This window comes from Pseudopodoces humilis, chromosome 5 (assembly GCF_049639895.1).
Source record: "Pseudopodoces humilis isolate 2021_Gansu_Grassland_sample_001 chromosome 5, ASM4963989v1, whole genome shotgun sequence".
NCBI classification, from domain to species: Eukaryota; Metazoa; Chordata; class Aves; order Passeriformes; family Paridae; genus Pseudopodoces; species Pseudopodoces humilis.
The window spans coordinates 41,467,836-41,482,959 of record NC_142204.1 but is presented as its reverse complement, the minus strand read 5'-3'; the positions used below and the strand labels follow the sequence as shown (position 1 = coordinate 41,482,959).

The 15,124-nt window shown below is 35.9% G+C and overlaps 1 protein-coding gene across 3 annotated transcripts in view; it reads left to right on the top strand.

The window, feature by feature from the left end:
* The window catches only part of USP15 (ubiquitin specific peptidase 15), a 61,437-nt gene extending 51,873 nt beyond the window's left edge, over positions 1 to 9,564 (top strand). For all 3 annotated transcript variants that reach the window (XM_088055072.1, XM_005519308.3, XM_014248976.2), the window contains 11 exons: positions 1,364 to 1,447; positions 1,538 to 1,632; positions 1,803 to 1,991; positions 2,789 to 2,904; positions 3,034 to 3,309; positions 3,602 to 3,672; positions 4,043 to 4,158; positions 6,094 to 6,243; positions 6,618 to 6,721; positions 7,268 to 7,356; positions 7,672 to 9,564. In XM_088055072.1, coding sequence (XP_087911198.1) covers positions 1,364 to 1,447; positions 1,538 to 1,632; positions 1,803 to 1,991; positions 2,789 to 2,904; positions 3,034 to 3,309; positions 3,602 to 3,672; positions 4,043 to 4,158; positions 6,094 to 6,243; positions 6,618 to 6,721; positions 7,268 to 7,356; positions 7,672 to 7,857 — 1,476 coding nt within the window. In that variant the 3' untranslated portion in view covers positions 7,858 to 9,564. The remainder of the gene's footprint in view (positions 1 to 1,363; positions 1,448 to 1,537; positions 1,633 to 1,802; positions 1,992 to 2,788; positions 2,905 to 3,033; positions 3,310 to 3,601; positions 3,673 to 4,042; positions 4,159 to 6,093; positions 6,244 to 6,617; positions 6,722 to 7,267; positions 7,357 to 7,671) is intronic.
* Positions 9,565 to 15,124: the final 5,560 nt, after the last annotated feature.

The window sequence follows — 15,124 nt, the reverse complement described above, 5'->3', positions numbered from 1 at the left end:
TCTTTAAAATGTATGCAGACATAATTTTTTGAGAGCTGCTGTGATGAATTTTTATGTTTTTTATAGAAGTATTTGTACACTTAATCCGTAAGACTTAACTTTTTGGTTTCTTAATTACAAGAGGCAAATATTTGAAATAAGTGGTGCAGAAACCCCCCAAGACTAAATATATTAGGTAGTCTCGAATTCTTCAGTGCTCTCACCTCATAGTCAAAAGAAAAAATTTTAAGTGAGATTTATTTATGAAGAGTATCCCTTTTGCCTTTTTTTAGGAAGGGGGTGATATTACACACCTTAGAATGTCATCAAAAAATGTACGTAAGGTTATCATAACCAAGTCATGATTAAGTGGTTCTAGCTGTACCTTATATGGTAAATGAGGATAGTGAAGTAAATGCAACACAGGCAGTTACACAGGCATCCAAAAAGGCTCTAACACCTGAAATCAGTACCATAAGAAGGAAAGTGGGAGAAAAAAGTTTTCCAAGGCAATATGAGTTGGGGAATTCAAAGGTGAAGGGAAGTGTATTAACTAATGGGAGATGAGTCTGCTAGAAATCTAATTGTGAAAATAGGGGACACACGGTAGTTGCACAGGGGACATGAAGTAGTTGAAAACTACTGAAGTAGTTGAACATGACTCATCACGTGAGGTGGTTGTGCTGGAATTAATAGTTTGGGAAGAGTACCAGTTCAGTAGAGTTTTTTGTGAGTCAAAATGATTGTAAAGCTTAAATGCATACATGCTATACTTACAATTAATTGCAGAGTTAATAATAGCTTATTTCTAATTAATGCTGTCTTTATTATGTGAATAACAGGTAAGAGTTGTGTGTGGAGTTTTATTACAAACTGCAGATGCACTGCATAAGGGAAGCCACAGAGCGGTTTTCTTTGACTTTAATCATCAAGTTCTTTTTGCATGCAAAATGAGAATCTGTTGCCTGCCATTGCTTTTTTCCCTAGTAATACTTTATAAACAACTTGTGTTGTATTCCAGGTTTAATAATCTTTTTGACAGTATGTATACTATTTAAATGCTTAAATAAGGATACTGTTGAAATGCAAATCTTAAGTAATTTGTACTGTTAGTCTTCTTACGGAAAAAGTAAAACAGCATTAAAACCAGCATTATATAAACTAATAAATGGAGCATACAATGTGTGTGTGTTTGTAAAGTTGTGCAGATAACTACTACATTTGAAGCAGCTTTTGGAATTTGTTGGTTGATCTACATACTTTACACCATAAATTTCAAAAGTATGAAAGAAATACGTGATGTATGCTGAACATGTGTCATTTAGGTTTTTTCCTCACATATATTTGTTCTCTTAAGAAATTAAAATTATATTTTCCTTTTTAGTACAAAGTAGTTGTTCCCAAAATTGGAAATATATTGGATCTTTGCACAGCATTGTCAGCTTTGTCTGGTGTTGCTGCAGATAAGGTAAGAGTGATCTCTTACATAAAGCACAACAAATAACATTTTAATGTGTATTAACCTGATTTAACAGTGTATACTCCATTTTCTTTTCAGATGATTGTTACTGATATATACAATCACAGATTCCACAGGATATTTGGCATGGATGAAAATCTAAGTAGTATTATGGAACGCGATGACATTTATGTGTAAGTGTAGTTAATGTGCTTCATGTCTCTTTGCAGCTTGTTATTTGCCAAAGATTAAAACCTAGACACCAGATAAAGATTAAACTAGGAGGGGATATTTTTGTATTTATCCCCTTCATAGCCATATCCATGACTATTGTTCTTTGTATTTCTGATTGTTTTTCTTCTAGATTTGAAATTGCTATCAATAGAACAGAAGATACAGAACAAGTCATAATTCCTGTTTGTTTAAGGGAAAAGTGCAGGCACACTAGCTACAGCCATAGTGGTTCTTTACTATTTGGTCAACCTTTTCTCATAGCAGTGCCTAGAAACAATACTGAAGATAAACTGTATAACCTGCTGCTGCTAAGAATGTGGTAAGTTTATTGCTAAATGAAAAATTAGTTTGTTAAGAATAATGATAATAGTTGAAGTCAGTAGGTATGTACTTTCATGTGGCTTTCTAACATAGTAATTAGATTTGATTAATTTTATTTGCTTTCTGATGAATATTAAGTATAAAATTTTAGCCACTAATGGGGATTTTAATTTGATTTTTTGTTAGCATGACCTCATCCAAAAAATATTTGAGAAGACAGTAGAGTCAATCTGTATTGTTAAATAATTCTCTTGTATGCTTAGCTGTTTGTTAGATCTTGGTAAAGTGGAACTTTTCCAGTTATTCTGATATGGTTATACTTCCTGTATCTACTGTTCAAGTTTATATACTAATTTATGTTGTAAAAGTACATGGTAGACACTTTCTGAAACTAGACTAGGATTACTGTTGTTATATAGAAGATATTAAAATCATATAACCTCCAATCTTAATTTATTCTTCTTTTTCTGTTGATTTAACCTTCTTTGTAAAATGGTTAATGAGGAGCTAAAAAAAAATGAATTCTGGACAGAGAGTGAGACCAAGAATCAAGTTGTCTCAGATGAAGTAGCTGCCAAAAATACACAATCATGTACAAGCAGGTTTTTGTATGTGCTTGTGAAACTAGACACGTTTGGCAATAAAACCGATAATCTGAGTAAATCAGAAAGGAGTGCAGAAATACAGTACACTAGCAAGGACTTGGGATAACAGTTTCATTACCAGTTTGAACAATGAAAATTACTTAACAATCCCTTGCTTCTTCTAACTGTTGCTTTCACTTGTTACATTTAGCCGATACGTAAAAACATGTACTGAAAGTGAAGACACTGAAGGTTCCCTGCATTGCTGTAAGGACCATGGTATCAATGGTAACGGCCCAAATGGAATACATGAAGAAGGATCTCCAAGTAAGACTGGACTATCTAAACTTGCTTAGTATTTAGTGTTGAATTTGAAATGCAAGTTAACTCTCTAGTGTTTTTCAACTACTGTCACTCTGTCTCATTTCTTCCTCTTTATTCTTCCGATTGCTTTAGGTGAAATGGAGACAGATGAGCAAGATGATGAATCCAGCCAGGATCAGGAACTTCCCTCAGAGAATGAAAACAGCCAGTCAGAAGACTCAGTTGGGGGCGACAATGACTCTGAAAATGGATTGTGTACTGAGGATACTTGCAAAGGTCAACCACTCACGGGGCACAAAAAGCGATTGTTTACATTCCAGTTCAATAATTTAGGCAATACTGACATAAACTACATCAAAGATGATACCAGGCATATTAGATTTGATGATAGGCAACCTAGGCTTGATGGTAAGTCACAGGGAACAGAGTGGGCAATATTTGATTCTGATACTCTTTTCTGACTCTCACATTTCATTTTCTTTGTGTGCTGTTTGATATATTTTTCTTTTAAATAGTAAATTCTGTATAACTAATACTTATTGCTGTTGACTTTTTGAAAGGCATATTATTTTATGTGCTTCAGTTCTTTGTATTAAATTCATTATAGCGTTGTTTAATTTATTTTGAAGAGTGTTTGCCCAAAGTTAATACCATTTCATGTAAAGCAAGAAATAAGAGAAAACATTTTTTTTAATCTTAGAAAGATCTTTCCTTGCTTTGGATTGGGATCCTGAATTGAAGAAGAGATATTTTGATGATAGTGCAGCAGAGGTAAGCTGTTTATGTTGCTCCCTTTTCCAGCACAAATAGCAATTAAACATAAAAAATGCAACTTAATTAGTGTGACATGCGAGGTTGTAAGTCTTCTTCACGAGAAGAAACAACTGTATCATTTTTTCACATTATTCTTAGTAAATATGTTGTTGTAAATAAACTTTGTATATGCATCCGAGTAATTAGCAAGTCTGAGGCTTATGAACTGGGAAGTAAATCTGAAGCTGTGGAAACTTTTTACTTGAATGGTTTCTGATCAGTTTTTCCATATATAGGAGCTTTGTAGTTACTGTTTATAGTAAGACGACATCACTAAAATGAGTTTTGTTTCATTTGTTCTCTTAACTCAAGAAATACTTCTCTTTAGGATTTTGAAAAACATGAAAGTGTGGAATATAAGCCTCCCAAAAAGCCTTTTGTGAAATTAAAAGATTGCATTGAGCTGTTCACAACAAAGGAAAAACTAGGTGCTGAAGACCCATGGTAAGCACAAAAAATTAAAATTATGTTCTATGGTGGATTTCTCAAAATTAATTAAAACCACACTTGAACATAGTTAGCAAGTAGTTGATTAATTAATGGTATTTTGAATCTTGTTACTTCAAACATATTTGAAAATTCTCAAAATGCTTTGTTTTGATCCATTACTTAACCAAAATTTTTACCATGTACAGAAGGTTATATTTGTAAGGAAGACATTTAACACATTCACAGTTCAGAGGAAGGGTCAGTACATAAGGTGCTCTAGTGTGTGGACTGTGATGGACAGCAAATGAATAATATTGTGACAAATTCAGTGCAGTTATTTAAACAAATACTCCTTTCTGAGATGAGAGAGGTTGATGCATACTGTAGTTTCTTTATGCAAATACATAACTTGCCTTGCATCGATACATGAAATAGGGATGTGCGTAAACAGCAAGTTTATGGGATGGGGATGTCTGTAGAACACATGTTCTAGCCATTAGGTTTTTGGCAGAGACTTTCATTCTATTAATGGTTCTTCTAGATTATAATTCAGAATCATACCTAAATATTCATAATTACAGTATGTTCCCATAAGATCATTTTTTCCAGGTGTTTTCTAGCAGATAACAATCTTTCATCAACACCTATAAGCTCAGAATTAAGTTTGAAAAGAGTCTGCCAATTTTTCTTCTGCAAATACCTAAAAGTTTTGGAGATCTCCAAACATTGTCACCAGAGTGTCTCCTATATTTGTGCAGGGTAGGGATTTAACTTACAAAATCTCATTTTTTTTTCTGGGTTTGCTAGATTATACAATATCACTGGATATACACTAGATATATATCACTAGATATACAACATCACTGGATAGACTGTTTGAGATACCATTTAACTCAGGTATGGTGAAGCACTTCCATTTTGGCAGCACATTTTAAGCAGAGTATTTTAACTACTAAATACAACTGCAGAAGTCAAGCGGCTGCTACTATAGTAGATGCTACTACTAGATGCATCTCACCGGAGGCCATTAATCACATTTTTCTTCATTTGTTAGGTCATCACAAGTCTAATCTACAAGAGTTCATCATCCCTAGTCCAGCACTGTTTGTATTCTACATGTTCTAAGCCAACTGGGAAAACAGATTTTCATTTCCAGCCTGCCCTTACAGTTCTCCTAATTTTTTGTCATTTTCTGATGTTGCTATTTAAAGCCGTTTGTGCAGTCTTTTAATTAGAGCTCATCTTTTTTCTTTTTTTTCCCCCCCTAGATTTTGACTTGTTAGATGCCAAAGTGTAGAATATGCATAAACTACTTCACAGAAGAGTTGCTTCTATTCGTTCTTACTTATCTTCCTCCCTGAGCATTAGTTGCTGAAAGATTGAAGTATGCATTGCAGGGAACAGAAATTTCTAAGTCATAGCCTGTTTAATACTTGCCTGCTAAAAGGGGAGGTTTCTAGTAATGACTTTTTCCAGGTTCCAGTAGTCACTGTTACCTGATTTTATATGATAGATGGGATAGAATTTGGGTGGATGGATGAATTTGGAAATTGAAACTTGAAAGAACCACAGTTGTCTGTTATTTTGGACTTTTCTTTATGGTTAGTTTCATAACGCTTGATCTTTTTTTTTTATATATAAAATATAAATAAATATAAAAGAAGAATGCTGTGTTTTAACCAAGGATACAGAGATCTGATCAGGGATATAAGAGATGAGAATCCAATATTGGGGAATGCTGCTTCTGTTTTTAAAATTATGTTGACCTTCACTGGGATCACACTTGCACATTTTAAACTGGAAGGGATATCTATGGCATTAGTAACAGAAGGTGAAAAGTGTGTGGTTTTTGCTCATTCAGTTCCTCCCATGCATGTGACTTTCTCTTCAGTAATGTATTTCAACATACATACGCACTACAGTTACTTAAAATTGATGTTTTCCTTTTAGGTATTGTCCAAACTGTAAAGAACATCAGCAAGCTACTAAGAAGTTAGACTTGTGGTCGCTGCCCCCCGTACTGGTAGTTCATCTGAAGCGCTTTTCCTACAGCAGATACATGAGGGACAAGTTGGATACATTGGTTGACTTTCCAATAAAGTAAGAAATTGAAATATTTTTATGTTAGAAGTGTGAAAGCATGACTAGGGGCATGTGTTTTAATACAGCAATTACATAAAATGGGTTTGCTCTCAGCTTCCATGAGAGGATCCAGTAAACTAATGACAAAACACTTACGGGTTAAAAGTGTAAACTTGGCAAAATAATAATAATAATGTACAAATATGGAAGATTGCTGATTCCTGTTCCATTTCTCGCAGAGTGAAAGAGATGCACTGGCAGAGTAGCCTGGTACATCTTTCCAGGCCATATAAAGGGCTCTGAGACCACCAAACTGGATAAAAATGCTATTAACATGACTGACTTTTGGTTGGGTTTTGTTGCTTATTTTATTTTGTTTTGTTTTTTAACAGTGACTTGGACATGTCAGAGTTCCTCATTAATCCCAATGCAGGGCCTTGCCGCTACAACTTGATTGCTGTCTCCAACCACTATGGAGGAATGGGAGGGGGGCACTGTAAGTTGATTTCAAGTGTCATCATTCTAGGTGACAGCTTGCTTTCCGTGTTGACTTTGAAGTACTGATCACTTTGAATCAATGGTATTTTTTAACAGTTGAGGGACAATTTATTTTTTGTTCCCTTGAAATGCTTTCACAAGTATTTTAACACAAAAATCTGTATGCAATGAGCTTTCAAGGGTAATTGTGGGTTCTTTGATACTTCTAACAATGCTTATTGTGAAATAAGAGCTATTGTACTCTTAAAACTGATTTTGTCTTGCTTGTCTGTATTTTTGTTTGTTGTGCTTCTCCTTGAAAGGAGAAAAAATGATTGAGGGATTATATTTTGACTGTCTTTTTCGGTATACATTGTTTTTAGAAGGCAAATGTTAGTGATTAAACTCTCTGCTAAAAATAGTGTTAAAGATGTTTAGTAGTGATAATGAGGTTTAGTTAGTTAAATATGAAGTGTTTGACAGTAACACACTCTGTGTATTACAACTGATTGTATTACATCTACAGAGATAAAAAATCCTGAGACATTGTACTTTCTTGTCCTAGATACTGCTTTTGCAAAAAATAAGGATGATGGAAAATGGTACTACTTCGATGACAGTAGTGTGTCCACTGCAAGTGAGGACCAGATAGTGGCAAGTATCTTTTATGTTTCCAAATTTGAGATTGTTGGTGTTTTCTTGTCAGGGCAGAAAAAATGAAGAGTAAACCATGAAACTTGTTAAATTTTTAGGCAGTAGTTTGTGTTCTTTCAAAGGACCATACAAACCAAAAATCTTTTACTACAACATGCAAAAATAACTTACATAAACAGTCTGGATTTCTTTGTAATTTTACCTTGTATACTTGGAAGCAAAGAAAAAGTTAGTAACCTGGATTGTAAATGTTTTGTAAATTGTAAGTGTTTTGTTTGAAGCCTCGTGAACATACTCTACTACCCTCTTTTACAGTCCAAAGCAGCGTATGTGCTCTTCTACCAGAGACAGGACACAATCAGTGGAACTGGCTTTTTCCCACTTGACCGGGAAACTAAACAAGGTGCTTCAGCTGCCACAGGCATCCCACTAGAAAGTGATGAAGACAGCAATGAAAATGATAATGATATAGAAAATGAAAATTGTATGCACACTAACTGATGGGAAGAACTAGAAGCCATAAAAGAGACTCTCTTGCTGGGGATACGGATTGAAAGAGTGAAAATGCCCACCAAATTAAGAATAAAAATCTGAGATGGGGAGTTTCAGATAATAGAATGTAAATCTTTATTACATTTTAATATGTGCAGAACTTGAAGTGAAACAATAAAAACTTAAACAGAAATTGTCTCTAATGCATTTACAGTCTCATATTCACAAGGTATATATAGGAAATCACAAATAAACCCCTTTTAAGTTTTCTGCTGCTGTTCTGATGGATTATGTTTTCTTTTGTTTTGGATGTGAATTAATAACTAAAATATTAAATCTGTGGACTTCTGACATTTACTTTCCTAGTACTGCAAGAATACTACTGCCAAGTCTAGTTTCTGGATGAATATATACATGTTCCTTAGGCTGCCAACAGACTACAAGTAAAAATGTCATAAATACCTAAAGTAGTTTTCTTGAAACACCGAATTTTTGTGTCTCCCAGTTTTTATTTTTTTCTTCTTTTTAATTTGGTCACAATAGAAGAAATAGCTTGAAAAAGGTGTTTTAACCTTTTGTGACATAGTGGAACATCCAGAATATTACGTTCATCTTTCTTCTGCTGTGGAACAGGTTCTGGATTTCATGCTGCATTAACAAAAAGGGTTTTCAATTAAATGTAAGTATCCATTGTTGCTTGTTGGAATCTACTCTGCAGACATAATTCCTGTTACCTTGCTTCAAAGACATGCATAATTTTTTATCTGATAACAGTCCAAAATTTAAATTGTGCTATAAGTTCTCTTTCCCCAGTTTTTGTAGTTTGACAGCTTGCAAACTACTCTGTTAAGGCCAGAGTTAATAGTATTCTGTATCCATAGCAATGACTGTGTATCAGGCTTAGTTGAGAATTTTTTCAATATGACCCGCCTTTAAATTGTTCATTTACAAAATCACTTTAAAGGTCGGCCTGTTAATTTTCTTTGTGTATTCCGGATGGAATTCACCATAGCCTTACAGTGTATCTGAAAAGGTAACTCATAAGAGAATTGGCATTTGCATGTTCAAGTCAGAACCTGTACAGTATACAAGGCATACAAACTCCAAGTTGGATTTCAGTTAACTGTGTTCAGGGGTCCAGGATGCCAAAATAAGTGTGACAGTTTGAAACATTTTTTGATTTGCTGCTTTCCCATTGATCTAGTTGGAAGAATGTATTGTTGATTTGCATACAATACTGCCTTTGAGAGGGGCTCTTAAATGTGGGGGCACATGTCACATATCTACTACCTGGAGAATTGGTTTGTGTCCCACTGTTTAAAATTTAAAAAAGAAAAAAGCAAAAAGTATGATGTTCTTCACTTGAACTAATCAAATACAATAGGTTATAAATTGTGTATTGTAAATAAAAGTTCACTCTGTGAGTGCACATTTTGGTAAATTATTTATTTATGTTAGCATTAAAAAGTTTAAAAAATTGCATTTGACCAGGATATAAATGAGATATGTTGGACATGGCTTTGCTTTATACCTTGATATTAAAACTGGTGTTTCATCCTGGTATTTTAAAGCTGCTTTGAGGTTTTTTTTTAAATGTAAACTAACCTCCTGCATGACAGAGGTTAAAATTTTGTCTGCACTTGAGTTCACTTGGGTTTACATTTGAAATGCGCATGTTTATTTATACAGATTTCAATAAAGCTATTCAAGGCCTTATTTAGTGTTCTATTTTGTTACAAATTCTTTTCCCACGGTGCTTGTGTCATGGGTAGTCATTGAGACTTATATTCTCAATTACAAACTGGTTATGTAATGACCAACATAGAACAAGATTAATAGTATTTCAAGTAGATAGCATATATAAAAAGGTTTCTCTCCTGTCATTGGCCCTAAAATATGTATAAGGCTGCAAAAACAATATCATAATTTTGTTTGTAAAAGTAATATTGTGACAATAATAAAATGCAAATATACTAATTGTGAGATGGTTGGGAAATGAGGGAATATATTTAAGATTAGACAAACCTATGGGTTCCAAGCTTTTGGAAGTAATCCTAGAGAAAAGATCAGCTCTTTGAATTATACATACAAAGAGCCCCCCCCTACATTCATGCTACCATTTTTTCCCTAACTTGTTAGCCTAGAACTTGTTTGGAAAAGCCACACAAGCCACACAGAGCAAAGGATCTGATTTTACTTACTTTTTAGGAGTTTGTAGATTGGAGCTTTAATATCCGGTAACTCAGAGGCCCAATGCACTTCATTCTCTCTTTGAAAATGCAAACACACACGGAACATTATATTTGATGGAATATGTAGACATAGATGGATTCTAATTTTTTGTTTATATATAAAAATAAAAATTTGCTAATGTTAATTTGGCTTCCAAGATTGCAAACACACAGTTTGTATAATCAGCTTCCTAATCAGAGATAAAAATCAGTAATATCTCTATTAGAGTGTCTCAGAGGTTTCTGGGAATTCAGTCAAGTTGTGAGTTTTATAAAACATACATTCACGTGTAAGATACAATTCCTCCAGTGGAAACATGCTTTAAAATACAGAAAGTATGTTATTATTTACAGTGTTTATTAAAAGTTATTCTCAATTCAGCTTTTATATGGTGAAGAGGATCCTAATACCTGTTTTGAATCATGTCAGATAAAAATCTACTGTGCTTTTTTCATCAAAAAGTTTTCTGTCAAGTATCAGCATAAACTTTAAATTACAAGATTCAGTTAATTTTGTTAATGTGGCAGTCACAGAAACAAAACAGAATAGGAAGCAGAAGACAACTTGCAATTCCCACTTACTCTGTGGATTTTGTGACAGTAATATGTCATTTAAAGCCAAGCTGTGTGGGAAAGAGAAGTAAAGAAACACTGCCCAGGACCTCTTATTTTTGTTGGCTTCAGACAATGTTCTGGATGTTTTGGTGCAGATAGCTCCTGATCTCTTCAGCTAAAGTCAAGTCATTCCTGGCACACTGAAGTAAGCTGAAGTTGGCACCTTTAGAGCTGATGAGATGAGAAAAACTGTCAGATGTTCCACAGTCAGATGATGTGGAAACATCTGCTGCATCTACAGCTACTTGCTAGTGGGAAGGCCACAAGCCCATCTAGGTTTCCCAGGAAGTTAGCTCTGTGTTACTGAGTACACTGTATTTTTTAAAGAGATTTGAAATCTTTAGAGGGAAATCAGTATGGCAGGCAAAGAAATTAATTGGCAAACCCACTAGTTTTCTTTAAAAACTTCTTTCTTTGATGTCGGTTGCAGGGTATAGTTTTTCATTGTTTCTAAGTACTAGTTACTTTGACAAAGAAAATCACCATAATAGGAGAACTATGTTTGATAGAATAAGCATATTCTTAGTCTGCAGGCAAATTGCTCTCGTCAGATTTTTTTAGTTCTCTTTCCCTGGGGGGTAAACATTGTGAAAACAGTTCCACTTCTCTAGTTCTAAGTTTGCATGCTTTACTGGCATCATGTGCTCCTGAGGCAAGCAGAGAGACCTGTCTTACTGAATAGAAATTATATCTTGGAATAACATGGAAAGCCGGAATAGTCCAAATGTGACAAATTTATTTAGGGAATGAACTGAGTTGCTATATGCCAGGTAGCATTAACAGTCATCCTGGGCCAAATTATGCAACAGTTAATACAGGACTCTCTATTGATGAAGAATTCACATCAGTCTACATGGTTTAATTAAAAGTAAATTTTGTTATTTCTCAGGGCAGTAACTGCAAAAGACAGCTGATAAAGATGATAATATAGATGCACCTAAATTATTTCAGTACTTGGCACTTAATTGTCACTTTAAGTATTACAATACTCTCGTCAAAACATGAATGTTACGCAGTATCATCCAACATGAAGTTTAAGAAATTACCAACAACCTCAAAATAATTTCCATTAGGAAGTCATTGTGGAATAGAGATGTTGAAGAAGTTGGTGGCACTTAGTATTAAATTAATGTTTTTATTCAGTGTGCAAAATATTCAGATCTTATCTATAGAATGTAGATAGTAAATATTTTACCTGTAGCCCCTGTGGATAAGCAATTCAGCAGTGAAACAGTGGCACAAGAACTAGTCCTTGGATACAGAAATGAGAGGTTGGCTTAATCTTTCTGGGTCTCCAGTAAGAAGGCTGTAAAAACACACTATTTGAGTTCCTACCTTTGAAAAGTTCAGATTGTAACCTGGGACACATTATAGGAAAAAAAGTTATAACCCTGGAGTAAATGCATTTCCACTAACAGATGGGGAGAAGAATTGCATTCTCAGAAAGACTACTCAGAAGTGTCTCAATTTGCATGCAATGCCTTATGAAGGGGGACTTTATGCAGAGTCTTGGAGTGTAGGGAAACATTCAAAGAACTAGTGGTTCAAAACTGGAACATGATGATCTGAAAACAGAGGTGTTTTATACAATTACTTTTTCAAAAAAGGAGAAGGAAGATACTGGCAGAACAACCAGCAGAGGCAAGTGGTGAGTTGTTCTATTAACTCTGGGCTAGATGCCTTCCCAGGACTACCGAGGTAGACATCCTGCTCTTTTCAGAGGAATGTTCCTCCTTCTTTAGACCTAATTGTACCCATTAAAAATCACTTAGAAGTTTTGAATGGAGGCCTGAATGTGTACGTATCTGCTCCGAGCTCACCATGGTTTGAGGGAAGGTCTTTACTCACTTGCGTTGTAATTCATGAACAGGAGAATAAAACCCATGTTCTTTTTCAGCATAATGAATGGTATGACTTCCCTTCCTTCACCATGGCTTCCAACTGAAACTCCTGAAGCCACTCCAAACCCTCTGTTAGACTGTCCCGGTTCTGGCCAAGGACATGAGGGATGGAGGCTGGAGCCACGTGTGCGTGGCCAAGTCATTGTGCTATTCCGTATTATCTTACATCATGGCCAGGGGCAGGGAAAGGGTGATCGTTCCTTTTTCCAGGGAGCAATGGAGTAACAATTGTCCTAACCAGAGGGTTTCTCAGCTATTGTTTTTCATTGTTTTGGACTTGGGGGGGAAACGGCACGAGGAGGGGTGGGGGGGGGGCATTTTTTTATTTGTCTTGGAGCTGCACAGCACCAGGTTTGGTTGCTTGGTCATACATTTTTTGTATGTAAATCACCCTCTTTTTTGTATACTTGTCTCGGTTTTGGAAGACAGGTGTTTGCTAGGGAGGACAGGAGCCTCCCTCCGAATTACTATAATTTTGAAATCAAGGGCTCTAAGACAGAGATCTGGGGATAGAAATAACAGTTCTTTACTAGTATTTATGATAAGGCAAACAAACAACAGTAACTACAGCATTAGCAACAAAACAGAACCAGGGGCCCCGTGACAGCCTTCTCGGCCGAGACTGGAAAGGATGGAGGAGAGGCTTTGCTTCACAAACCTCCTCGGGCGGGCAGTCCCGGTGCTCCTGCGGGGCTCCGAGGAACAGTCGGCTGGAACAGCAAGGATGAGCTGAGATCCTGGGCTGGTGGCTGAGGTGTATCAGCAGCTCCGCGGCGGTCCCTGGCACTGCCACACGTCCCGGCAGGACAGGGGGTGCGAGGCTCAGCAGCGAAGAGAGAAGGAGAAGAAGCAGCAGCTCGGTCTGGGTGATGGCGAATTCCCTTCTCGCCGCAGCACAGCTCCCAGGGAGTGTCTTTCCCTGAAGCTGAAGAAGCCAGCAAAACTGTCCCCGCCTTCCCTTTTCCTGCCCCCCTTCCCCCCTGGGACTAGCCAAACTCTTTGGATCTCTTTGTGTTTCTCAAGTTCCCACCAAGTACCCGCAGCGAGGTTTTCCCTGCAACTAATGGGTAAAAATCCCAGAGCCAGAACTAAAGGAAGGACACCTAACAATACTTTTGCTAGTATTAGTGTTGCTTAGATAATCTCATTGCCGTTTCCAGTAAATTGTTCTTAGCTCAGGATCGCTACCTTTTTTCTCTTTCACTAGAGGGATGGGGAAGGGGAGAGCCTCTGTGGGGCCTTATTTCCAGCTAGGCTTAAACCATGAAAAAGACCACTGATTTATTATCGTTTCCTCAAAGTAACACTTTACTCCAGTTTCAGCCTAAACCAAAACATACATCTCCCTTTTCCTTCTTTCTTTTCCATTCCTGAAGAGCATCCTTACCTCTCCATGACAATTTCTGTTAAAACCCAATGACCCATTCAGGCATACTCATTGAAAAATGAGTAGTTCCTTAAAAATGAAAATGAAAACCTACATATTGTGAAATCGGTAAGAGGTCTGCAACCAGCTCTGGGGGCACAAAGACATTTTCCACAGCAAAATGAAGGCTGTCTGGAAAGACTTCAGATGAACTATGCTTGTTTTCAATATCTGTCAATGTTCTAAAATATGTATTATGCTCTGGGTATTGTGTAAATGTGTCTTTTGCCTGAGGAGAAAGTCTGTAACACAAGGGACTGTAACCACTGACTCTGTATCATCTATACCTATTAAAAGCAAATATAAATAACATATTGATTTTGACATAGGAAATAATGCCTTAGCAGATGTCTTCAGAAAATTTAACCTTAGCTATTTATATAATATTTTTGAGATAAGGTAGTGCAGATTAAAAGATAAATCAAAGAAGGTTGTAGTGCTACTTAATATAGGAAGTATTGGGTTCTCCTCTCTATGTAATCTTTGAAATTCGGTTTGGGTAATGTAATGATCAGTCAGAAGCTGTAATTTAGGAAGCTCATTTTTATGATGCACATTGTTTCTGTAATATCAGAGAGGAAGAAATAGTGCAGAACTGTGAATGTATGTAAAAACAATGAATCTCACTAAGACAAGCCAAGGAGAAGCCTTATACTGTATGAATAGAAAAGAAGAATGTAATGAGACAGTAGCTGTAGGATACTACTAAGGAGGTGGTAGAGGATTTCAAAAGGAGCAGTGTCCTGTGGTTAAAAAAAGCAACTACTGGAGAAGTCATTAACAGGCAATCAAAAATTAAAATCTTTAATAGTGGTTGTTTGTCTTGCAGAGATACAACAAAAAAGTAATTTGGTTTCTAGCAATGGATTTAACTTCTTAGTGAAACATAATGGTAAACCAGAAAGGAAACAATCTAGAGGTGATTCAAGCACATTATGAAGCTTGGTAGCAGAGTTCCTAATAATTTTTAGGAACTAGTTTACAAAGGAAAGTTTGAAATGTCCTGAAGGAGGAAAAAATGAATCACAGAATCAATCAGATTGAAAAAGACCTCTAATTGAACAGCACTGTATCAACTAGATCATGGCACTAAATGCCATGTC